Source organism: Stegostoma tigrinum, chromosome 31 (genome assembly GCF_030684315.1).
Source record: "Stegostoma tigrinum isolate sSteTig4 chromosome 31, sSteTig4.hap1, whole genome shotgun sequence".
Lineage (NCBI taxonomy): Eukaryota > Metazoa > Chordata > Chondrichthyes > Orectolobiformes > Stegostomatidae > Stegostoma > Stegostoma tigrinum.
In genome coordinates, this window is record NC_081384.1 from 1125304 (window position 1) to 1152358 (window position 27055).

The window sequence follows — 27055 nt, forward strand, 5'->3', positions numbered from 1 at the left end:
ACTAGAGCATAAGAACACGGAGCAGGAGTAGGCCATTTGGCCCTTCGAGCCTGTTCCGCCATTCAATAAGGTCATGGCTGATCTTTTTGTGGACTCAGATCCACTTACCCATGCTCTCACCGTACACCTTAATGCCTTTACTGTTCAAAAAATATCTACCTTAGCTTTAAAAATGTTTATTGAAGTAGAATCAATTATTTCACTGGGCAAGGAATTACATAGATTAACAACCCTCTGGGTGAACAAGTTCCTTCTCAATTCAGTCCTAATTCTGCTCCCTCTAATCTTGAGGCTATGCCTTCTTGTCCTAGCTTCACCTGCCAGTGGAAACATCCTCTCTACTTCTATCTTATCTATTCCCTTCATAATTTTATATGTTTCTATAAGATCCCCCCTCAATCTTCTGAATTCCAATGATTATAATCCCAATCTACTCAGTCTCTCCTCATAAGCCAACCCCCTCAACTCCGGAATCAACCTAGTGAACCTCCTTTGCACCGCACCGCCCCCACCCAGTGCCAGTACATCCCTTCTCAAGTAAGGAGACCAAAACTGCACACAATATTCCAGGCGTGGACTTACCAGCGCCTTGTACAGCTGCAACATAACCTCTCTACTTTTAAACTCAATCCCTTTAGCAACGAAGGACAAAATTTCATTTGCGTTCCTAATTACTTGTTGTCCCTGCAGACCAACCTTCTGTGATTCATGCACAAGGACACTCGGGTCCCTCTGCATAGCAGCATGCTGTAACTTTTTAACCTTTCAAGTAATAATCCTTTTTACTATTACTCCTACCCAAATATGTGACTTCACATTTACTTACAATGTATTCCATCCGCCAGACCAATGCCACTCACTCAATGTATCTATGTTCCTCTGCACACTTTGCTCTGCCATCATCTTAGTGTCATCTGCAAACTCTGACACCCTAGACGTGGTCCCCAACTCCAAATCACCTATATAAATTGTAAATAATTGCAGTCCCAACACCGATCCCTGAGGCACACCACTAGTCACTGATTGCTAGCCAGAATGGCACTCATACTGATATATCGACTGTAATTTCCTAACTGTATTCCATTGTGTCATGACCTCTTGAGACAAATTATATTTGAGAACAGTGGTGATGGGAGACTGGATGCAAATTATGATTAAGTGAGTGATGTTATATCATGTTAATGCTTAAACTTCTGTGGGACAGCTCTTCCAAACATCGCACAAGTGTCCAGACATTAATGAGGTGGACTTTACAAAATACCACACCTGAAAACTGAACTTCAGTACTTGCCAAGGTTGGTTAAAATAGCACACACCATAATAGAAACTGGGAATTACTGATATTTAAGACCCGGTATTACATGTTCAGCGCACGGAGGAGACTTCCAAATGAACTGTTGTGAAAAATGCGGTCTAGTCATTCAAAATACTGCTCTAACTACAAGAGGCAGGGCGTGCCTTTGTCATTTCCAATGTCTAGTGCAATGTCCGGTGTCCATTCAACTTTTTAAGTAGTAGCTTATTAGACCATTTCTGAGGGCAATTAATAGTTAACTTTGCAGTTATAGGGGGCAGCACAGTGACCCAGTAGTTAGCACTGTGGTCTTATAGCGCCAGGAACCTGGGTTCAATTCCACCCTTAGGCGACTGTCTGTGTGCAATTTGTACATTCTCCCCGTGTCTGCTTGGGTTTCCTCCAGGTGCTCCAGTTTCCTCCCACAGTCCAGAGATGTGCAAGCTAGGTTGACTGGCCATGCTAAATTGTCCATAGTGTTCAGGAATGTGTAGACTAGATGGGTTATCGGGGATGTGTCTGGGTGGGATGCTCTGAGGGTCGGTGTGGACTTGTTGGGCTGAAGGGATTCTATGATTCTTAACCAGATTGCTGAAGAACTGCAATCACCAAAATTTGAACTGCATTGGGAACTTTGACATTTTTTCTTATATACCAGGCTTTTATGACATCTATGAAACAAAAACAGAAATTGATGAAAAACCTCAACATAGAACATAGAACAATACAGCACAGAACAGGCCCTTCGGTCCTTGATGTTGCGCCGACCTGTGAACTAATCTAAGCCCCTCCCCCTACACTATCCCATCATTATCCATATGCTTATCCAAGGACTGTTTAAATGCCCCTAATGTGTCTGGCAGCATCGATGGAGAGAAATCAGAATTAACGTTTTCGGTCCAGTGACCCTTCTTCAGAACTTTTATGACAACTCAGTAGTTTCATGATCATCATCATTCAGACTGGCCTATTACATCACATCAATCAACAGCTCAGCTTCACTGAGAGCCCACCAACACCTATAGCTCACCCCCAACTACTATTCAATTCTGTTGAGAACTCATCCCATATACAGCATGACACCTGTGAGAATCTAGGAACATCAACAACCCAATAACACAGCTGGCTGCCACCCCTAATAACTCAGCCACAAGTAGAGGACAAGAACTGCCACGTCACAAATGTCACTCTCTAGTCAGTAGTGCAAGGATGACTTGTATTACTTTCCTTATTTCAAGGAGAATCAAATCAAGCTGCATTGCTTTAGGAGAACCTAGAAATCAACTGGCACCTGACAGAGGTAAATAAACTCCAGCATTAAGCATGGATCACTTCAGAATCAATCATGTGAGGGACTGGAGTTATTGATGTAACTAGGCTTTCCAACAATCTGGTAGTTTTGAATTCATTTTTACTGATACTGTTCATTTTCGTATTTATTTTGGAATTGAATTCCACATCTGAGATACCACTGATAGATTTGAACAGTTAGGCTTTGGATTACTAATCTTGTAATACAGTCACTACAGTAGTACTCACTGCAAGAAAGCTGAGAAACAGTGTTAATGAGTATGCAATGCAATCTGTACCAAGAATTTCAGTGTCAGTGAAAAGGAGATTGTGAAACTTTATTATAGATTACAAATATAAGTTGTTGGTAGCTGAGCAGTCCAGTTTATTGTGATAACAAAGTGTGGAGCTGGATGAACAGAGCAGGCCAAGCAGCATCTCAGGAGCAGGAAAGCTGACATTTCGGGCCCGGACCCTTCATCAGAGAGGAGGATGGGGAGAGGGTTCTGGAATAAATAGGGAGAGAGGGGGAGGCAGACCGAAGATGGAGAAAAGAAGATAGGTGGAACGGAGAGTATAGGTGGGGAGGTAGGGAGGGGATAGGTCAGTCCAGGGAAGACGGACAGGTCAAGGAGGTGGGATGAGGTTAGTAGGTAGGAAATGGAGGTGCAGCTTGAGGTGGGAGGAAGGGATGGGTGAGAGGAAGAACAGGTTAGGGAGGCAGAGACAGGCTGGGCTGGTTTTGGGATGCAGTGGGGGGAGGGGATGAGCTGGGCTGGTTTTGGGATGCGGTGGGGGAAGGGGAGATTTTGAAGCTGGTGAAGTCCACATTGATACCATTGGGCTGCAGGGTTCCCAAGCGGAATACGAGTTGCTGTTCCTGCAACCTTCGGGTGGCATCATTGTGGCACTGCAGGAGGCCTATGATGGACATACCATCTGAAGAATGGGAGGGGGAGTTGAAATGGTTTGCGACTGGGAGGTGCAGTTGTTTACTGCAAACTGAGCGGAATGTGTTCTGCAAAGCGGTTTCCAAGCCTCCGCTTGGTTTCCCCAATGTAGAGGAAGCCATACCGGGTACAATGGATACAGTATACCACATTGGCAGATCTGCAGGTGAACCTCTGCTTAATGTGGAAAGTCATCTTGGGGCCTGGGATGGGGGTGAGGGATGAGGTGTGGGGGCAACTGTAGCACTTCCTGCGGTTGCAGGGGAAGGTGCCGGGTGTGGTGGGGTTGGAGGGCAGTGTGGAGCAAACAAGGGAGTCATGGAAAGAGTGGTCTCTCCGGAAGGCAGACAAGGGTGGGGATGGAAAAATGTCTTGGGTGGTGGGGTTGGATTGTAGATGGCGGAAGTGTCAGAGGATGATGCGTTGTATCCGGAATTTGGTGGGGTGGTGTGTGAGAACGAGGGGATTCTCTTTGGGCGGTTGTGGTGGGGGCGGGGTGTGAGGGATGTGTTGTGGGAGACGCGGTCAAGGGTGTTCTCGACCACTGCAGGGGGAAAGTTGCGCTCCTTGAAGAACATGGACATCTGCGATGTGCGGGAGTGGAATGCCTCATCCTGGAAGCAGATGCGGCGGAGGAATTGGGAATAGGGGATGGAATTTTTGCAGGAGGGTGGGTGGGAGATGTATTTTAGGTAGCTATGCGAGTCGGTGGGCTTGAAATGGACATCAGTTACTAGCTGGTTGCCTGAGATGGAAACTGAGAGGTCCAGGAAGGTGAGGGGTGTGTTGGAGATGGCCCAGGTGAACTTGAGGTTGGGGTGGAAGGTGTTGGTGAAGTGGATGAACTGTTCGAGCTCCTCAAGGAAGCAAGAGGTGGCGCCGATACAATCATCAATGTAACGGAGGAAGAGGTGGGGTTTGGGGCCTGTGTAGGTGCGGAAGAGGGACTGTTCCACATAACCTACAAAGAGGCAGGCAGAGCTTGGGGCCATGCGGGTGCCCATTGCCACCCCCTTTGTCTGTAGGAAGTGGGAGGAATCGAAAGAGAAGTTGTTGAGGGTGAGGACGAGTTCGGCTAGGCAGATGAGGGTGTTGGTGGAGGGGGACTGGTCGGGCCTGTGGGACAGGAAGAAGCGGAGGGCCTTGAGGCCATCTGCATGAGGAATACAGGTGTATAGGGACTGGACGTCCATAGTGAAAATGAGGTGTTGGGGGCCAGGGAATTGGAAGTTCTGGAGGAGGTGGAGGGCGTGGGTGGTGTCACGGACGTAGGTAGGGAGTTCCTGGACCAAAGGGGAGAAAATGGAGTCCAGATAGGTGGAGATGAGTTCGGTGGGGCAGGAACAGGCTGAGACAATGGGTCGACCAGGGCAGGCAGGTTTGTGGATTTTGGGAAGGAGAGATAAACGGGCCACATTGCGGGGTTGGGGAACAATGAGGTTGGAGGCTGTGGGTGGGAGGTCCCCTGAGGTGATGAGGTCATGGATGGTGTTGGAGATGATGGTTTGGTGCTCGGGGGTGGGGTCATGATCAAGGGGGCAGTAGGAGGAGGTGTTGGAGAGTTGGCATTTGGCCTCGGCGATGTAGAGGTCAGTGCGCCATACTACCACTGCGCCACCCTTGTCTGCGGTTTGAGCCCTCGTTCTCACACACCACCCCACCAACCTCCGGATACAACGCATCATCCTCCGACACTTCCACCATCTACAATCCAACCCCACCACCCAAGACATTTTTCCATCCCCACCCTTGTCTGCCTTCTGGAGAGACCACTCTCTCCGTGACTCCCTTGTTCGCTCCACACTGCCCTCCAACCCCACCACACCTGGCACCTTCCAGTGCAACCGCAGGAAGTGCTACAGTTGCCCCCACACCTCATCCCTCACCCCCATCCCAGGCCCCAAGATGACTTTCCACATTAAGCAGAGGTTCACCTGCAGATCTGCCAATGTGGTATACTGTATACATTGTACCCGGTGTGGCTTCCTCGACATTGGGGAAACCAAGCGGAGGCTTGGGGACCGCTTTGCAGAACACCTCCGCTCAGTTTGCAGTAAACAACTGCACCTCCCAGTCGCAAACCATTTCAACTCCCTCTCCCATTCCTCAGATGACATGTCCATCATAGGCCTCCTGCAGTGCCACAAGGGTGCCCCCCAAAGGTTGCAGGAACAGCAACTCATATTCCGCTTGGGAACCCTGCAGCCCAATGGTATCAATGTGGACTTCACCAGCTTCAAAATCTGCCCTTCCCCCACCGCATCCCAAAACCAGCCCAGTTCATCCCCTCACCCCACTGCATCACACAACCAGCCCAGCTCATCCCCTCCCCCCACTGCATCCCAAAACCGCCCAGCCTGTCTCTGCCTCCCTAACCTGTTCTTCCTCTCACTAATCCCTTCCTCCCACCTCAAGCCGCACCTCCATTTCCTACCTACTAACCTCATCCCACCTCCTTGACCTGTCTGTCTTCCCTGGACTGACCTATCCCCTCCCTACCTCCCCACCTATACTCTCCTCTCCACCTATCTTCTTTTCTCTCCATCTTCGGTCTGCCTCCCCCTCTCTCCCTATGTATTCCAGAACCCTCTCCCCATCCCCCTCTCTGATGAAGGGTCTAGGCCCAAAATGTCAGCTTTCCTGCTCCTGAGATGCTGCTTGGCCTGCTCTGTTCATCCAGCTCCACACTTTGTTATCTTGGATTCTCCAGCATCTGCAGTTCCCATTATCTCAGTCTATTGTGAGCCTATTCTATTTCTCAGGAACCTGTTAAATGAAATGGCCCTGAATCTCCCTAAGAATGTCCTAATGTAATGCAGTCACTTCAATAGGAGATCAACAATTTCCACTGACAGAATATTTTCAGCTGTGTTACTTTAGGAAATACATTGGATTTCAGGAGATCATCTGTGAAAATATAGATTCTTATTTTTTTTCTGGTGTAATCTGGGATCACTGCAATTGATGGAGAACAATATGGCCCAAATTCTCTTTGCATGGAAATTCTCCCAGTCTTCACTGTAATCGCAGTGCTAAGAACTGAAAATATGGAAATTCGGACTCTGTGTATGAAATAGTTCCGGCTGCAGTATAAAAATATGCTCTTAGACTTTCACCCGGTGTTTACCATACACTGAGAACTTCATATCAAGGAATAGTTCCTTGTTCTTCTCCACATCCTTGTAGGAAACTGTGCATGTATAATCTCCTGACATAAACTTGTCAAAGGATCTCAGTATAAGGCTTCCTGTTTCAGATATCCTTACATAAGGCTCCCCTAAAAAAGAACACATAAAATCCACTGTTAGCATAAAACTCTGTAAAATTAATAATTTATAGCACTTGTTCCACCAACATCATGGGAGTGCAGCCTTCAGTTTATCAGAAAACATCTACAACAATAGTGACTGCAGCTATTACAAAGCTTAAGGAATTATTAAAGAATACTGTCTTGAGACAGAGAAAGTTAACTGGATTGTCAAATATCACAAAGCCAAAGGATGAGATGATGTTTATGTAACAAAGTTGAATTTCACTTATTTTGTACCAAAGGCAACCTCTTTGTCATGGTGTCAAATGGTCAAATAAGAACAGAAAGCAGTGTTACTGACAACTTTTCAGAGGCAGTTATCAACCAGGTATTTCACCTAACAGGCCAAAAGATGAAGCAAACCGAAACGGGAAAGGAGGCTTTCGGTGTAAGTTTCTGGGAACTCAGAACTGGCACATTCCTTTAAGGATGAAATATAAGCATGGCAAGTTTAGGGAACCTTGGGTAACGAGAAATATTGTGAACCTAATCAAAAAGAGAAAGAAAGCATTTATCAAGGCTAGGAGGCGGGCAACACCTGAAGCAAGGGCAGAATACAAGGAAAGTCGGAAGAAACCTAAGCAAGGAGTCAGGAGGACTAAAAGGGGCCATGAAAAGTCATTGGCCAACAGGATTAAGGAAAATCCCAAGGCTTTTTACACATACATAAAGCGCAAGGGGGTAGCCAGGCAGAGGGCTGGCCCACTCAAGAACAGGGTAGGGAATTTATGTCTGGAGCCAGGGGAAATGGGCAAAGTATTAAATGAGTACTTTGCATCAGTATTCACCACAGAGGAAGATTTGGTGGATGATGAGTCTGGGGAAGGGTGTGTAGATAGTTTGGGTCATGTTGAGATCAAAAGGGAGGAGGTATTGGGGGGTCTTGAAAAACATTAAGACAGGTCCCCAGAATACTGGGAGAAGCAAGGGAGGAAACTGCTGGGGCCTTGAGGTAAATCTTTGTATCCTCACTGGCTACAGGGGAGGTCCCAGAGGATTGGAGAAGAGCCACTGTCGTTCCTTTGTTTAAAAAGGGTGGCAAGGATAATCCAGCTAATTACAGGTCAATGAGCCTTACATCACTGGTAGGGAGAGGATTCACTGAGGCAGGATTTACTCCCACCTGGAAATCAATGGGCATATTTGTGACAGCCAACATGGTTTTGTGAAGGGGAGGTCGTGATTCACTAATTTGGTTGAGTTTTTTGAGGAAGTAACGAAGATGACCAATGAGGGTAGGGCAGTGGATGCTGTCTACATGGACTTCAGTAAGGCCTTTGACAAGGTCCCTCGTGGCAGACTGATACAGAAAATAAAGTCGCACAGGGTCAGAGGTGAGCTTGCAAGATGGATAAAAAACTGGCTCGGTCATAGATAACAGGGGGTAGCAGGGGAAGGGCGCATTTCTGAATGGAGGACTGTGACTAGTGGCATTCCCCAGGGATCACTGTTGGGGCCTTTGCTGTTTGTAATATATATAAATGATCTGGAGGAGAACGTAACTAGTCTGATTAGTAAATTTGCTGATGACACAAAAGTTGTTGGAATTGTGGACAGCAATGAGGACTATCAAAGGATACAGATGGATATAGATTGGTTGGTGACTTGGGCAGACAGATGGCAGATGGAGTTTAATCCAGAAAAAAGTGAGGTAATGCATTTTGGAAGGTTCAATCCAGATGGAAAATATACAGTAAATGGCAGAACCCTTAACAGTACCGATAGGCAGAGGGATCTGGGTGTACAGGTACACTGGTCGCTGAAAGTGGCAACGCAGGTGGAAAAGATAGTCAACAAAGTATGTGGCAATGCTTGCCTTCATCAGCCGGGGCAATTGAGTTTAAAAATTGGCAGATAATGTCACAGCTTTATAGAACCTTAGTTAGGGCACACTTTGCATAGTGTGTTCAATTCTGGTCGCCAGACTACCAGAAGGATGTGGTGGCTTTGGAGAGCTTACGGAAAAGATTTACCAGGATGGTGCCTGGTATGGTGGGCATTAGCTATGAGGAGAGGTTGGAGAAACTTGGCTTGTTCTCACTGGAACGATGGAGATTGAGGGGCAACCTGATAGAGGTCTACAAGATTATGAAGGGCACGGACAGAGTGAACAGTCAGAAGTTTTTTCCCAGGGTGGAAGAGTCAGTTACCAAGGACCATGGGTTTAAGGTGCGAGGGGCAAGGTTTAAAGGTGATGTACGAAGTGAATATTTCACACAGAGGGTGGTGGGTGCCTGGAACAGGGGAGGTAGTGGAAGCAGATACAATTGTGATTTTTAAAGGGTGTCTTGACAAATATATGAATAGGATCGGAATAGAGGGATACGGTCCCCAGAAGGGTGGTGGGTTTTAGTTGTGACAGGCAGCAAATTGGTGCAGGCTTGGAGGGCCAAAGAGCCTGCACCTGTACTGCAATTTTCTTTGTTCTTTGACACCACATGAAGATGTTTTGAGTAAACTTCATTCTTGGAAGAGACCATTTGCGAAAGGCATCGCAGGACTGGCATTTCAGGAACTACAGCTGTCTGATGCAATAAACAAGGAAAATAGCATACAGCCAGCCTACACTTTCCAAGAAGCAGTCTCTTCTCTGATATCTGTTGACTCCTACTGTTACCATAATAATTCTCTCACTCACATTATTTTCCAACCCTCAACCTTATCCTCTCTTAGAAATTTTGCTCACTAGCAAGGCAATTCCTTCCTTCTCAATCTATCCAGAACTTCCAGCTCACAACCGTCATCCTAGCCTTGCACTATTGCAAGTTAAGATCGTCCTGAGAAATACTACTGTTCCACTCTTTTCTTGTCTATCTGCTACTCACCATTAAAATCATCCATGTCCAAATCAGTTCACCATGTGCACTAGTGACACCTCAATTCCAACTCCCCACCACTTATCTCAACCCCAAACTGTCAAACTGCTTTTCAAACATTAAATCATGAATTACTGACATTATGTGAACAGACACCAAAAAGACTAAAGCCACCAGCTAAGACGAACCTGACCATTTTAAATATTTGAACTCAATGAGGCAAGGGTGAAGGGATATTAATCTAAGATTGACATTGTAAATAGTGATAAATGATCACTCATCTATAACACATCTCTCCCAATGTTCATGCACTGAATGTGCGGGATCCAACATTGCCAAGGTTACATTATTGACCAAAGTCATGATTATTTATACTCCATGGTGTCTTGTAGGGCTATAAACTGAGCTCCGAGCCCCAAGTCATTCCCTTTACCAGAAACACTTATTTTTCTGTCCATATCACTACTTGTGGTGCAGTGCTACTGTTCCTGTCAGTCACTAAGGTTGGGATGCAAGTCCCAGCTTGGTCCAGAGGTTTTTTCCAATACATCTGAGCAGACTGATTTAAAACTATTTACAATATTGTCTGTCTGTGTTGCTAGCCCACTCATGTTAATGTTAAAACCTGCATTCTTGCTTTTGTCATCTCTAGATTTGCATGCAAAGATGTTCAATGTAACCAAGCTCAAGCACCTCTAGAAACACATCCAATGTGTTTATTAGATTGGGTGCTGCATTGGCACCCCTGATGACAATCTAAAACAGATAAGATCCCCTGGCGATATTAATACAGATGAACATGTGTTCTGAAATCTAAAAAGGAAATGGCAGTACTTGGTGGAGTTAAAATAGTATCAGAGATAATGGGAACTGCAGATGCTGGAGAATCCAAGACAACAAAATGTGAGGCTGGATGAACACAGCAGGCCAAGCAGCATCTCGGGAACACAAAAGCTGACGTTTTGGGCCTAGACCCTTCATCAGAGAGGGGGAGGGGGTGAGGGTTCTGGAATAAATAGGGAGAGAGGGGGAGGCGGACCGAAGATGGAGAGAAAAGAAGATAGGTGGAGAGAGTATAGGTGGGGAGGTAGGGAGGGGATAGGTCAGTCCAGGGAAGACGGACATGTCAAGGAGGTGGGATGAGGTTAGTAGGTAGATGGGGGTGCGGCTTGGGGTGGGAGGAAGGGATGGGTGAGAGGAAGAACAGGTTAGGGAGGCGGAGACAGGTTGGACTGGTTTTGGGATGCAGTGGGTGGAGGGGAAGAGCTGGGCTGGTTGTGTGGTGCAGTGGGGGGAGGGGACGAACTGGGCTGGTTTAGGGATGCAGTTGGGGAAGGGGAGATTTTGAAACTGGTGAAGTCCACATTGATACCATTAGGCTGCAGGGTTCCCAGGCAGAATATGAGTTGCTGTTCCTGCAACCTTCGGGTGGCATCATTGTGGCAGTGCAGGAGGCCCATGATGGACATGTCATCTAAAGAATGGGAGGGGGAGTGGAAATGGTTTGCGACTGGGAGGTGCAGTAGTTTGTTGCGAACTGAGCGGAGGTGTTCTGCAAAGCGGTCTCCAAGCCTCCGCTTGGTTTCCCCAATGTAGAGGAAACCACACCGGGTACAGTGGATGCAGTATACCACATTGGCAGATGTGCAGGTGAACCTCTGCTTAATGTGGAATGTCATCTTGGGGCCTGAGATGGGGGTGAGGGAGGAGGTGTGGGGACAAGTGTAGCATTTCCTGCGGTTGCAGGGGGAGGTGCCGGGTGTGGTGGGGTTGGAGGGGAGTGTGGAGCGAACAAGGGAGTCACGGAGAGAGTGGTCTCTCCGGAAAGCAGACAGGGGTGGGGATGGAAAAATGTCTTGGGTGGTGGGGTCGGATTGTAAATGGCGGATGTGTCGGAGGATGATGCGTTGTAGCCGGAGGTTGGTAGGGTGGTGTGTGAGAACGAGGGGGATCATCTTTGGGCGGTTGTGGCGGGGGCGGGGTGTGAGGGATGTGTTGCGGGAATTGCGGGAGACGCGGTCGAGGGCGTTCTCGATCACTGTGGGGGGAAAGTTGCGGTCTTTGAAGAACTTGGACATCTGGGAGGTGCAGGAGTGGAATGTCTTATCGTGGGAGCAGATGCGGCGGAGGCGGAGGAATTGGGAATAGGGGATGGAATTGGTCTCTGCCTACTGGACTCACTATAGATCCTCAGAGAGAGTTCCAGCCTGCTGATCTTCTATATCTCTTACACTCACATTCTGCGGTTGGACGAACTGCATCAGGATAATCAATGAGCAAAGCTGGGAATGAATTTGTCTTAATCCTGCCACCAGCCTCTTTAAACCCATATTATGGTGCAGTGGTGGTGTCCCTAACCCTGGGAAGGGGAGGCCTGGGTTCAAGTTCTACCTGCTCCAGAGATGCATAGTAACATCTCAGAACAGGTTATTTCGCAAAATTGGTAAGCACATTCAATATATCGATCAGACAGTATATTGTGGGTTTTATCCAGATCAGATACTGCAGTGCTTGCTGAATCTTGACTGAATTGTTCAATGTGTATGTGGATTAGATTATTCAGTGTGTGCTCTTTCCGGGTTGGATTGCTCAGTTTGTGCAAATACGGATTGGATTGTTTGGTGCATACTGTATCAGGATTGGGCACGATCTATGTGCAACTCGATTGCTGGTTCTCCTTGACGGATCCTTGTGTCCAACTCAACAAAGTTCCACCATGCCCAAAATTCAACCACCTTGAAATCTGTCCTGCATAATAACTTTTCAACCATTCCATTCCTCAACAATTTATATCAGCTCCCATCGCAGAAAGCATTAGAGTCAAACAGCTCAATATTTCCATCAACGTATTAATCACCCAATCTCTACAAATTTTCCAAGCTGATCACTGCACCCACTAGCTCTCAAACTCTACTGTTCATTGCCCATGTTCTGACACACGTTTAACACATCTTGAACCTCTAGTCTGGATCCCTCACTTAAATCTTCTCAGCTCTTTGGTAAAGCCTTTAATTACACCTGATCTCTCCCTTCATGTCTCAGCATTCATTCTAATTTCTCTACTAACATATGAGGTAGGATATTTTCTTTAGAGCACAGGTAAAGGTAAAATTCCCCTCGCCCCATAAGACTGCTCTATCATAAGAGAGAGATGGCTAGTGGTCAGTTTAGCCCGAGGATCACCACACCTCAAGTGGGGAGTGAGTCTGAGAAGCAGAACTTTTATTGTGACCTCAGTCAATACAGAAATTAAATACGTACTGTTAGTGTCACATTGCTTCGCAAAACAGCTGCCTAGCCAATTAAGCTAACTGACCCCCTGGTATCATACATGCAGATTGTTGTTAATAATTAAGAAAACATAACTACATCACTTTCAAGAGAGCATTTTAATCCAATTCCTTCACCAGTATTGCTAAGTTTAATTTCACAAAGTAAAATAATCGAGTCCTGTGATTGGCTAGTAGGCAACTCAAATACATATTTCATAAAATATAAACTGAATGATCCACAGCATGCACATGGCAGCACTGTTTGCACAAAGGGCCAATGTGTAATGTTGTGGAACCAGCTGCATGGATGCCAAGATAAAACAAAAATCAAATATATAAAGCCAGAATTTAAATCATTTACCCAAAAATCATTGTTCTGAAACTGGACTGTGTGTGTCAGTATGTTATTTCACATTGAGAGAGAATTATAATCAGACCAGAGTAATCTTTCACAGGCAGGAACATTGGCAATTTGTAGCCTCTCCCTAAGTTAGGGCCATTTAGAACAAAAGTACATTTTCAGTGCTGTTCTAGTTGATAACTAACACGGTAACAACCACAGTGAATTTGGGATCATTTTGAAACTATGGCAAAATTGTAAGTTGATGTGATGCAGTAAACAGTGATATCACGGGTGGTGTACAAGGTTGTAGTTCCACTAATGTGAAATGTACAATATAGATTATAACTTGCTGTAACGTGGGCGCTTTAGGAACAGCGTTATAATTCAAACTAGCATATCTATATATGGAGAAAAGGGCTCTTGAAAATGTTAGTTACTTGACAGGATTAATCGGTGCTATATTATAAATTTGTATGAATGTTGCTGCATGAGTATTAAGAAGAATTTTATGCAGAGTAAATAAATTACTTGAAAATTTTTACGACCATAATTTGTTCCACACCTCCATTTATTAAATCAGTTGCAGTTATCTCATGAACGGGATGAAAACAGGAAATGTGCCCAAACTCCCTGAAATCGTACTTGAATATATAATCTCAGAGCAATATTGTTATCATGTATCAGAAGCAGCTAAATGCAGTAAATTAATAATTACTTATAAATCAAACTTTTCAAATATAGTCCTCCTGACTAGTTAACCATTCCCTTTCTCTACTCAAACACAGGTTCCACTAGATGCAGTCTCTGTCCATGTGTTCTGGAAAACCTTTCATCTAGCTAAGAGGAAAAAGGAAGCATACATAAGGTCTAGGTGACTGAAGACAGACGAAGCTTTGGAAGAATATCGGGAATGTAGGGCGAATCTGAAATGAGGAATTAAGAGGGTTACAAAGGGCCATGAGGTCTCTTTACCAAACGTGGTTAAGGAAAATCCCAAAGCCTTTTATTCATATTTAAAGAGCAAGAAGGTAACTAGAGAAAGGATTGGCCCACTTAAGCACAAAGAAGGAAAGTTATGCGTTGAGTCAAAGAAAATGGGTGGCATTCTTAACGAGTATTTTGCATCGGTATTCACCAAGGAGAAGGACATGACGGATGTTGAGGTTAGGGATAGAGGATGTTAAAGGTTAGGGATAGATGTTTGATTACTCTAGGTCAAGTCAGCATAAGGAGGGAGGAAGCGTTGGGTATCCTAAAAGGCATTAAGGTGGACAAGTCCCCATGTCCAGATGGGATCTATTCCAGGTTGTTGAGGGAACGAGAGAGGAAATAGCCAGGGGCCTTAACAGATATCTTTGCAGCATCCTTAAACACGGGTGAGGTCCCGAAAGACTGGAGAATTGCTGATGTTGTTCCCTTGTTTAAGAAGGATAGCAAGGATAATCCAGGTAATTATCGACTGGTGAGCCTGACGTCAGTGGTAGGGAAGCTGCCGGAGAAGATACTGAGGGATAGGATCTATTCCCATTTGGAAGAAAATGGGCTTATCAGTGATAGACAACATAGTTTTGTGCAGGGAAGGTCATGTCTTACCAACCTAATAGAATTATTTGAGGATGCGGCAAAGGACTTCAGTAAGGCATTTGGTAAGGTTCCCCGTGGCAGTCTGATAGAGAAAGTGAAGTTGCATGGGGTCCAGGGTGTGCTAGCTAGATGGATAAAAACTGGCTAGGCAACAGGAGACAGAGAGTAGTAGTGGAAGGGGGTTTCTCAAATTGGAGACCTGTGACCAGTGGTGTTCCACAGGGATATGAGCTGGGACCACTGTTGTTTGTGATACATGTAAATGATTTGGAGGAAGGTATGGGTGGTCTGATTAGCAAGTTTGCAGATGACACAAAGATTGGTGGAATAGCAGATGGTGAAGGGGTCTCTCAGAGATTATAGCAGAATATAGACAGATGGGAGAGTTGGGCAGATAAATGGCAGATGGAGTTCAATACGGGCAAATGCGAGGTGATGCATTTTGGAAGATCAAATTCAAGAGCAAACTATACACTAAATGGAAAAGTCCTGGGGAAAATTGATGAACAGAGAGATTTGGGTGTTCAGGTCCATTGTCCCTGAAGGTGGCAACGTAGGTCAACAGAGTGGTCAAGAGGGCATATGGCATGCTTGCCTTCATCGGACGGGGTATTGAGTACAAGAGTTGGCAGGTCATGTTACAGTTGTAAGACGTTGGTTCGGCCACATTTAGAGTACTGCGTACAGTTCTGGTTGCCACATTACCAAAAGGATGTGGATGCTTTGGAGAGGGTGCGGAGGAGGTTCACCAGGATATTGCTTGGTATGGAGGGTGCTAGCTATGAAGAAAGGTTGAGTAGATTAGGATTATTTTCATTAGAAAGACACAGATTGAGGGGGGACCTGATTGAGGTCTACAAATTCATGAGGGGAATAGGCAAGGTGAATAGCAAGAACCTTTTCCCAGAGTGGGGGAACTCAATTACTCAGGGTCATGAGTTCAAAGTGAGGGATGGAAAGTTTATGGGAGATATGCATGGAAAGTTCTTTATGCAGAGGGTGTTGGGGGCCTGGAACACGTTGCCAGCGGAGGTGGTAGACGCAGACATGGTAGTGTCTTTTAAGATGTATCTGGACAGGTACATGGGTGGACAGGGAGCAAATGGATACAGACCCTTAGAAAACAGATGACAGGTTTAGATAAAGGATCTTGATCGGCACAGGCTTGGAGGGCCGAAGGGGCAGTTCCTGTGCTATAACTTTCTTTGTTCTGCGAATCCCACTCAGAGTGCAGGTCCTCCTTATCCTTACAAACTTGCCCTTTAAAGATTTTCAGACTGTTTTGCTATGTGAAAAATTGTTGAATACAGGTAATTGTTAGTATCTTGTGAAAATACAGCACATTCCTTTTAAAAATTCCTCTCTGTACTTATATCTTGGACTGTTACATTCTCTAAGTCCAAAGAAGAAATCTTGTGGTAGAATGTGAAGCTGTTGCATGGTATTTCACAAACAAATCTCATAGGAAACTTTGAACATGACAGGAAAAAGTTTAGTTTTTAAATGAAATTCAAGATCAAATGAGATGCTATGCACACTTTGAGCACTTGAGGGTGTCATAACTCATGTTTCACAGCACTTTGCTACTGCATCATTGGGCAATATTTTTCGGATGGCAGAGTTTCTGAAGGCTTCATGTGATATGTACTTCCACTGACCACAGAAAAATGATTAATAATCAAGGATCATTAATTAACTGGAGTCAGGACTTCCATCCCACGTTTAAAGACCTCTAACAGACTCAGTGATAGCAGGCAAGGGCTGGGACAAGCCGTTCCCAGATCCTGCACCCTGAATCAGATATGGGACAGGGCGTAGTGGTTATGGTAGTGGTGGTCTCACAGCAAAGAGGAAACAGGAGGCATTGGGATGTTGGATAGGTAGTGATCAAGTGACGGGACCACACAGGTAAGGACCAAACTTAAAAAGGGGTGTAGTCGACTGATATGGAAAAGGGAGACCTTAGGGAAGGTTTTACTGCCATGCATCCCTTTCCACCAAGCAGCGAGATCTGCTAAACTTGCTTCTGTCCCTGAATGTCACCCACCAGCCCCAGAAACTCCAAATCCTTCATTCTGAGAAAGAACAATAAATCTGACTATTGAAGCTTTAAATACTTAAATGATGACACATCCACCAATCTCTGGAATAGAGAAATCCAAGGATTAATAACTCTCTTTTCAAGGATCAGCACTTATCCTTAGACTATGCCCACGTTTTGGATTCTGCAACTAGGGGAAACCTTTCAGGGTCCACCTTGTCAAAAAATTTTGAAATCCTGGATGTTTCAATGAGATTACCTCTCATTTTTCTAAATTCTGGGACAAGTAATCTAGAACACCAGGCTCTAATGTTCTGGGGGCACAGGTTTAAATGTCACCAGTGGCAGATTTTAAAAAATTTACTGGTGGGGAAATGTGTGCTGCTGGCTAGTCCAAAATTTACTGTCCATCCCTAGTAGCTCATGAGAAGATGGTGGTGAGCTGCCTTCTTGAATCGCTGCTGTCCATGTGCTGTATGCCAACCTACAATGCTCTTATGAAGGGAATTCCACGATTTGGACCTAGTGACACTGAAGGAATGGTGATATTTTTCCAAGGTGGCACAGCATTAGGGGCTTGGGTTTGTTTCCAGCCTTGGATGACTGCGTGGAATTTGCACTGTCTTCTGGTGTCTGTGCAGGCGCTCAGGTTTCCTCCCACGGTCCAAATATATGCAGATTTAGTGGACTGGCCTTGGTAAAATTGCCTTGTGGTGTCCAAGGATGTGCAAGTTGGGTGAATTAGCTGTGGTAGGTGTATGGTTAGAGAGATAGGGTAGGGGTCTGAGTGGGATGCTCTTCAGGGGTTTGGTGTGGTCTCAATAGATTGAATGGCCTCTTTCTGCACCAATCATTCTATTTTTTAAAAGGTTAAACTGTTGAGTGACTTAGAGAGGAACCCATGTATCTGCCGCCCTAGTCCTTCCAGATGGAAGTGGTTGCAGATTTGGAAGATGATGAAATTTGAATTCAACGAAAATCTGGAATTAAAAACGGGCCCAATGGTGACCACATGTAACATATAGTGCGTCTGTTGTAAAAAAACAATCTCGTTCACTAAAGGCCTTCAGCGAAATTTGACATCCTTATTAGTTTAGTTTACATATGACTGCAGATCTACTGCAATGTGGTTGACTCTTAGCTGCCTTCAAATAGCCTAGCAAGTCACTCACTACCGTGGTAATTAGGGATAAATACTGGCAAGTTTATTTCCTCCAAATGACCATTTAATTTTTGCCTGAAATCACTGATCATTTCTACCGCTAATATTCTTGTAGAGGCAGATTCATTACAACTCACTATATAAAAATGGTCTTCCAAAGATTTTATCGGCATGTTGGGCCCAAGTACTTAAATCTGTGTAAAACAGATTTTCTAACCTCATCTAATACTATCATAATCCCACATATGCCAAATTTCCCCTAAATTTCCTGTCACAAAGAACAGAATAACAATTGTAACACTGTAGCTAAAACCACTAATTTACAGAACCATTCCGCTAAATCTTCTCTACACCCTCTAAATGACCCTCACTGGCCTTCCCGTGACCAGGAATGGATGCAATGTTTGTCATCTGGCCAGGTAAAAGTTCAGCATTAGTCCTGGTGTTATCCTCAATACCTTTACTTACGAAACCCAAGATACCAAATTCTTTACTAAGCATTTCAAAATGTCATGCCATCTTCAAAGCCTTCTTCTCTGTCCCTGTACATTCTACAGAAATGGGCCATTTCACCATGATTCCTGTAAATACTCTATTCCATTCTCCCAGTTCCTCTGTCTCCAATGCATCTGTTCCAATGATGCCAACTTTGACGAGGGAGCCTCCGAAATGTCCACCTTCTTCTCAACCGAAGACGCCCCAACACCGTCGATGACCCATTTCTGACAGGGCCCTCAGCCGGGTCTGACCCATCTCCCACACTTCAGCCTTCACCCCCCTTCCCTCCAGTAAAAGTGATAGGATTACCCTTGTCCTTACCTACTATCCCATCAGCAAACACATCCAGAGGATCATTAGCTGCCAATTCTGCCACCTCTGGCAAGATGCCACGACCAGGCACATAATTCCCACGGAGACTGTTTCCTCTGGGACACCCTGGTCCATTCTTCCTTCACTCCCCACTAACGGCTACAGCACCTTCCCCTGCAACTGCAGAAGATGTAACACCCGTTTGTTTATTTCTTCCCACCTCAGTATCCAAAGGCCCAAACACAGCTTCCAGGTGAAGGAGCACTTTACCTGCACTTCACTCAATCTACTCTACTACAGTCACACCGTAGTCTCTTCTACACTGGGGAAACGAAACATAGACTGGGAGACCGCTTCGCAGAATACGCATGCTCTGTCCACAAAAAAAGATCACCCCATTCCCTGGCCAATATCTCTGTCTCAGGCTTGCAGCAGTGCTCCAGCGAAGCTCAATACAAGCTGGAAGAAGAGGGCCTTATTTTACACCTGGGACCCTTGCAGCCTTCTGGACTCAATAACGAGCTTAACAACTTTGAGTCTTGAGCTGTCCCATGCCCTTATTCCAACACTCACACACCAGGCCTCGTTATCACATAGTCTGCTATTAGACATGACCCATTGTTAGCCATTAACAGATCCTACTGATATGTATTCACTGTCCTAGCTGGCTCGTTATTCACTCCTTTGTCTGTCCAACTGTTTTTCTCTCTCTTAATAAAAACTGAAAGAAATGCGGATGCTGTAAATCAGGAACAAAAACGGAAGTTGTCTGAAAAGCTCAGCAGGTCTGTGAAGCATCTGTGAAGAAAAAATTCAGAGTTAACGTTTGGGTCTGGTGACCCTTCCTCAGACCTGCTGATCTTTTCCACCAACTTCTGTTTTTGTTCTTCTCTCCCTTTGGGTTCTATCCACACCTACTGTTTACTCCTTACCCCTCTGGCCACCCTTACTTTTGCATATAAACCGACATTTTCCGAGCTACCGTCGGTTCTGAGGAAGGGTCACTGGATCCGAAACATAACTCTGATTTCTCCCCACAGATGCCACCAGACCTGCTGAGCTTTTCCAGCAATTTCTGTTTTTGTTTCTGATTCACAGATCCTCAGTTCTTTCCATTTCCATTACATCTACATTGCTCTGCCCTAATCCCATTGCAAAAAATGTATTCACTCATGTCCTGATGTTAAATTCCACTTGCTATTCATGTGCCCATTCTGCTATCATATGTGACCTGTTAAATTCAATTCATATCACATTGGACTCTCCTTAAAGTTCCACATCATCAGCATATTTTGCCCTGCATTCTAACAACAACTTATATGTATTTAGCATTTTTAATGTAAAGAAATGGCCCAAGGCAATGTTATGAAACAAAGTATGACACTGAGCCCAATAAAGAGACCTGAGCTGGATTTAATATAGCATGTTGTAGCTCTTCATTGAAGGAGAATCTGCACATTAGTCTCCCAGTGGTGAGCCACAATCAGGTGAGGAAGAATGAATCAGTTTTCCTCTTACTAATCCTGTTAGTTGGTCACAGAATTTTATTTATTTTCAATATGTAGCTACCATGTCAATTAAAACACAGTGATAGTCAAAATTAACAAGCTAATTACAAGGTTTGCTTGAGAGGAATATAACAGAGGCAATTTACTACCCATTGTCAGGGATATACAGCACGGAAACAGAACCTTTGGTCCAACTCATCCATGCCGACCAGATATCCTGTATAAATCTAGTCCCATTTGCCAGCATTTAGCACATATCCCTCTAAATCCCTCATATCCCCATCCAGATGCCTTTTAAAAATTGTAATTGTACCAGCCTCCACCACTTCGTCTGGCAGCTCATTCAATATATGCACCACCCTCTGCGTGAAAAAATTGCCCCTTAAGTCTCTTTTGTATCTTTCCCCTTTCACCTATACCCTCTACTTTTGGACACCCCACCCCAGGGAAAAGACATTACCTATTTACCCTATCCATGCCCTCAGGATTTTATAAACCTCTATAAGGTCACCCCTCAGCCTCTGATGCTCCATGGAAAATAGCCCCAGCATAATCAGCCTCTCCCTTTAGCTCAAACTCATTGACTCCAAGAAAACTAAAACGTAACATCAAACACACACACATAGGTATAAGGTTTAAAAGGAATGCGTGTCTGCTATACACAAAGGCTACACAATTCAAAAGTACTTGGAGTCTTTGAACTGTTAATTTTTTTTCGCAGGAGACCACAGTTGTTTAGTTATTGATTTGTGGCAAAATTTGTAGATAACTTGGATTTCATGATACATGGATGTTTTCTCAATTTGCTTTTCCACTGTGTGTTGTCTTTGGAGTGGCTGAGAGAAATGGAGAAAGAGGAACTTCCAGTTTTTTTGTTTCAAATTCATTTTTTCTACTCTCTGTTCTGCCTAGCAGCTACTGAAATATATTCCCAAGTCTAGCTCTATTGTCTTCCAATGCCAGCAAACCATGCGACACTTTCATCTTCCAAAATATGAAATTTCAAATAAATGTGAATTAAAATTTGCTGACTTGCAGGTGCCTGATTTTGATGTCGTTAGAAAAAATGGCAATTTCACATTGGCTTGGCTTTTACTGTGCTCATGCTTTTTCAGATCACTATATATCCTTTACAAAAATAAAATTTTAGTCTATGAAAGATTTCAAATGTAACAATCAGATGATGGAAGCTAAAATTTTTTGGTCTATATTTATCCTACTGTGATAGACAGAAGAATCCAGTGATTAAGATAGAAGCATGAATGGGTCCATGGAAGAAACATGTCTGTTCATGGTATTTTGTCAATAGTTCATTTTTAGGTATTGATTCATTGGATGTGCGTGTCTTTCATTACCTGTCCCAAGTTGACCTTGGGAAGGTAGTGATGAGTTGCCTTCTTGAACCTGTCCAGTCCATTTAGTGTGGGTCCCTCCAAAATGGTATTGGGGAGTTCCAGCATTGTGACCTGGCGACATGGAAGGAATAACCATATATTTCGAAGTCAGGATGGTGAGTGGCTTGGAGGGGAACTTGCAAATAGTTCACCTGTATCCACTGCCCTTGACTTTGTAGAAGGTTGTAGGCTTGGGTTTGGGAACAGCTGTTTTAGGAGCCATGGTAAATTTCTGCTGAGTGTCTTGTAGATGGTATATATTGCTCCTGTTGAGCATTACTGAGCCAGTTGGCACCAGCCATTCCTGAGCTCATCAAAGTTTAGTGATAGTTCAGGGATTAAATGTGAATGGCATGTTTTCCTCTACCTCCAGACGTCTGGCAGACAAATCCAGCATTGAGAAGAGAGTGACCATTGAAAACCATCCCTCCCTTACCTTCCCCACCCACACGCTCACACAATCTCTCCTCATATCCTCTAGCCACATTCAGTTACCTGGGCCTCGGTCCCTCGGCAATCCTTAAGTTTCTCCCTGAGTGTATTCCTGGCACTGTTACCCATCATACTGGTTGTAATTGAAAGCTGCTGACTTGGGGTTAGCACTGAGTGCACAAATTTCTCCACTTCAGCACCAAAATTTGAGGAAAGCCTGACAGTGGCAACAGTCAAGACAACCCATCCGAAGCACTATGTGTTTCCCACTGCTTCTGCATCTGGTAAATTCCGCTCATAGGTCAGGTGACCAAACATTTTGTCTTAAGCAGTGATTTGAAGAAAAGTCAGATAGTGAGAAGCGAGCTTTCATTACTAGAGGGATTGAGATCAAGAGCCAAGAAGTTATGCTCCAGCTTACATCTGGAGTATTATGTCCTGTTCTGGTCACCTCATTACAGGGAAGATGTGGAAGCATTGGAAAAGGTGCAGAGGAGATTTACCAGGATGTGGCCTGGAATGGATGGAAGGTCTTACGAGGAAAGGCTGAGAGAGCTAGGGCTTTTCTCTTTAGAACAACGAAGGATGAGAGGTGACTTGATTGAGGTGTACAAAATGATCAGAGTTATAGATAGAGTAGACAGCCAGAGACTTTTTCCTGGGGGGGTGGGGTGGCTTTTACGTGGGGACATAGTTTAAAGTGAGTGGAGGTAGATAAAGGGGAGATGTCAGAGGTAGGTTCTTTACTCAGAAGTGGTAGCGGCATGGAATGCATTGCCGGAGACGGTAGTGGAGTCGGCCTCATTACAGGCATTTAAGCAGCTATTAGATAGGCATATAGATGATAGTATAAGGTAGCAGTGGAGGCTAGATAGACCTTAGGTTTCAGGTAAAAGTTTTGCACCACATTGTGGGCCAAAGAGCCTGTACTGTGCTGTACTGTTTTACGTTTTATAAAGGTGGAGAGGTGAGGGAACCAGAACAAGAACTTTTGGACTTGGCAATTAAAGAACTGGCAACTTGGACAAGTCATTGATATAGTATCAAGAAAAGCAGTCCTGGCATTGAACCTTGGAAACAACACTGTTTACCACATCAAACCGATAATCTGCGACCATGACCTGATTTTTTTCTATTCTTAAGATAATGTTATTTCTATCCAAGTTTTAGTGGATCACCTATTGCATGAACCACAACCGTGTTAACCAGGACTTTATGTGGTACTTTGACAAATGCTCTGTAATATCCATGTAGTCAATTTCCAGTGCAATCTCTTCATTAATCTTCACTGTCAATTCATTTAAAAATCTAATTTGATTAGTATAACACACTATCTCTTACAAATCTGCACGGTTCTTCTTAATAAACTCAAACTTTTTCATGTGTGTTTTTAATCTTTTCCCACAATTACAGGTTCTAAAATCTTACCCATTATTATCATCAAACTAACTGACCTTGTTTAAGATTGTCCTTCAACCCTTTCTCAAAGAAGGGTTTCATATTTGCTCTCTCCAATTTTCTGAGATTTCCCAAATACCTAGGGCACATGGAAAGAATAGGGCAAGTCCTTGCACTGTCTCCATTCCAACTTCATTTAAAAATATGATGTCTGCCATCCAAAACTAGTGACTTATTTATCTCAGCATAGCCAGCCTTTCAAGTTCCAACTGCTGATTAGTTCCATGATTATCTCTACCACCTTGCTCTATCAGCATTTTGTCAGCCTTCTTTTCCTAAATAAATACTTTGTGTTTAATAAGTTCACTAAAGCTTTACATAATTAAAACACAGGTTTTCAGTCACAATTGTGGTTCATGACTAAATTTGTGAAAACGTAGATGGCAGAGAGGAAATCTCGCAAAGTATGAATAACTTTGACAAACATAATGGCTGGAGTATCTCTCAAGAACATTGGTTTCTTGCTTAGACAAGATCGTGCTTTATAAGATGCTATAAGTGGGTAAAACAAACTATTACAGCCAAGGTTGGAAGTGTACACCGATTTTTTTTCTAGTCCCAATTTTCACTGGTCATAATAAATTTAAAATTTAACCAAATTGATGATTTAGCTATTTAATAGGTCTCAGACTGTATCTGGTTTATATTCGAAACAATTCAGCCAAATTTCCATTGCCAACAAAGAATAACCAGTTTATTAAAAATAAAACTCAAGCAAACATGCAAACTTTATTGACGAGAAAAGGCTTAGTCTGTGAAAAGGTAGAATTTTATCGTAACATCCAAAAATTAACATGAGCCAAAATGGGTAACAGACAACGTTTGGTCAAACACCCCACACAACATATAAAATAGCAAATGCAATCAACGTAGACCCTATGGATTTCTCCCCTGGATGTTAATGGCATTGCCAGTTCCCAAATCACACATAAAACTGTAAATTTGTTTAATGCCAGAACAATTGACTGCTTGTGTTCAGTTTATACTGATCCCAGAGAATAAATAATGTATCTCACCTTTTATATTTCTTCCTGATGGGCCCACCCATATGAAATATGGATCGACTAATTCTATTTCTGCAAGCTCCTGAGTTGTACAGAGAAGAGCTGGACTATCATGGTACATCTTCACATAAACTTTTACTACAAAAGAGTCATTGAAGATTATCAAAAATAGCATTGTAGGATTACATGTATCTTGTACCTGATAAACCAAAAGTTGAAAAATATCATAAGCTACATCTCTTTGCACAAATTCTCTCCCCATTTCCAGTTTGTGCACACTGAAAATACTAATTCACACTGCAATGCTCTGGATCTAGAAATGGGAACATAATTAGGTGGGCTTATTGGTCATCCAAAGCCCTGCCCCTTCTTACTTTTGCCTGAATTAAATTCTGGACCAAAGGGCCAAGCTCTGTCTTTCGCTCAGTCACTAGTTAAGGTGCAAAAGTGGTCAATTATTGACTGGGTGTTGGGCATCCTTTCTCAGTGGGTGGTACTGCTGAGAGCCACCTTTATGCTCTTGCTTCGGACTAGCTTGCCCCTCTCTGTGACAACACAGCAGAGCTGCCCTCATTCAACAAAACACACTTTTCTCATGAGCAATCCTACATTCTGGCTCTTAGCAACAAAACTTTCCTCATTCTGGTTCTTAATTCCAGTAGAAAGCCTACAGAGAACCAGTCAACTGCCTGATTGCCAGGGGATCTGGTAGGCTTTGCCATGTTCACATGCCACGGGTTTTCCTCCTTCAAACGCTTCCATGTTTGTAAACTGTCAGGAAACAGGGATATCTTGCCCTAGAGAACAGTTCTAAAGGTCCCCATGCCACTTTTTTTGTCTCAGCCTGAACAGCAACATGTCAGCAGCAGGCTAAGTCATCCTGACATTATTCTCCTCTCTAAATAAGAACCGAAAGAACTGCAGATGCAATAAATCAGGACCCAGCGGATGCGAAACGTAAACTCTTTTTTCCTTCACAGAGGCTGCCAGACCAGCTGAGCTTTTCCAGCTAACTTTGTTTTTGTTCATTATTCTTCTCTCCCTGACTTGAAACATACACATGTTCCAGCAGAGGTCACCGAATGGCAATTGTGAACAATTGACCTAGCAACGCTGAGGGTAACTGTATGCAACTGTTCCAGCTGAAATCTGTCAACATGGCACACTGGAAATGAAACCTCAGATTTTTTTGCCTGCATGTTTTATTATCTACATCTCTGAAAAAACATTATCAGGCAAGTCTGCGTCTAGGATATGAAGAATTTCAGCGTTGTTTGACTGATGAATACAACAGCTCCAAATAATTGTGACCAATACTGCCACTCTCGAGCTGTTTGTCAAACATGTGAACTGAAATATACAGTTAAAAAGGCATGAGTGAGATACAAATACATTAGCAGTTATTGATTTATCAGCACAAATATCGGGCTGTTCTGACATACTGTAAGACAAAAACTGCTACAACAGAACAAACAGTAAACAAAATACCAAGGATACCAAGACAATGCGGGCACTGAGGTAATAATGTGGAATTGAGGCAGCAGCACAGTTGTTGATTTAGTATCAACAATTCTGTTTTGCTGCCAGCAGTGTCATGGTAGACACTCAATGCAGTTGATGTGAAAGTTCAATAAAGGATTAACAAATTAGAATTAGTAAAATTGATCATATGTGAAAGTACATTGTTAAATAACAAGGATCAGATGCGATAATATTTAAGAAGCAGAATCCAACGCATTCATATTTTTTGAGGTGGAAGATTTGGGTATTGCTTTACATCAAATAATTTAAACAGGTCGCATTGCCTGAACTGCCTCCATTCTTTGTCCCAATAAATCATTAACCCTGAAAAAATCTTCCTAAGTTTCCTATCTACCATTGATTTGTTACGCTATTTAGTTATTTTTATTTTCAGATTTTGCATCATGTACCATTCTCACCAAGATGACTTCTGCCAGTCACTACGATGCTTCTCCTATTCTTGCTTTTAGTTACCTGGTCTGTTGCTGTTGCCATAAACCTCTTGGATATGTTCAATACGTGTGATGTCAATTACACTAGTAGCTCTACCTGTTTTAATAACAAACAGTAACCATTGTAATTTCATTACCTGCAGGATTTTATATAGATTTTTAAAAGAAGTTGAAGATGTCTAGTGAGTCTTGGAGGTGACACGTGTAAATTCTAAATACACAGAAGAGCAGGTCAGGTTTAGAAACGACAGTTACTTACTTAAAGTTGCCTAACTCAAAGTTTAAACTGGTCCATAACTGGGTGAGTCTATAGGTGTGAGGCTGGAAAAGCACAGCAGGTCTGACAGCATCCAAGGAGCAGGAAAGTCAATGTTTTGGACGAAATGATGATTTTCCTGCTCCTCGGATGCTGTC

General features: G+C 43.8%; 1 protein-coding gene across 1 annotated transcript in view; it reads right to left on the minus strand.

Moving 5' to 3' along the window:
• Positions 1-27055, minus strand: part of LOC125466143 (zona pellucida-binding protein 2-like) — a 49399-nt gene that overhangs the window by 13286 nt on the left and 9058 nt on the right. Inside the window, exon 5 of the mRNA XM_059638652.1 lies at positions 6662-6811. Within this exon, the coding sequence (XP_059494635.1) occupies positions 6662-6811 (150 nt within the window). The remainder of the gene's footprint in view (positions 1-6661; positions 6812-27055) is intronic.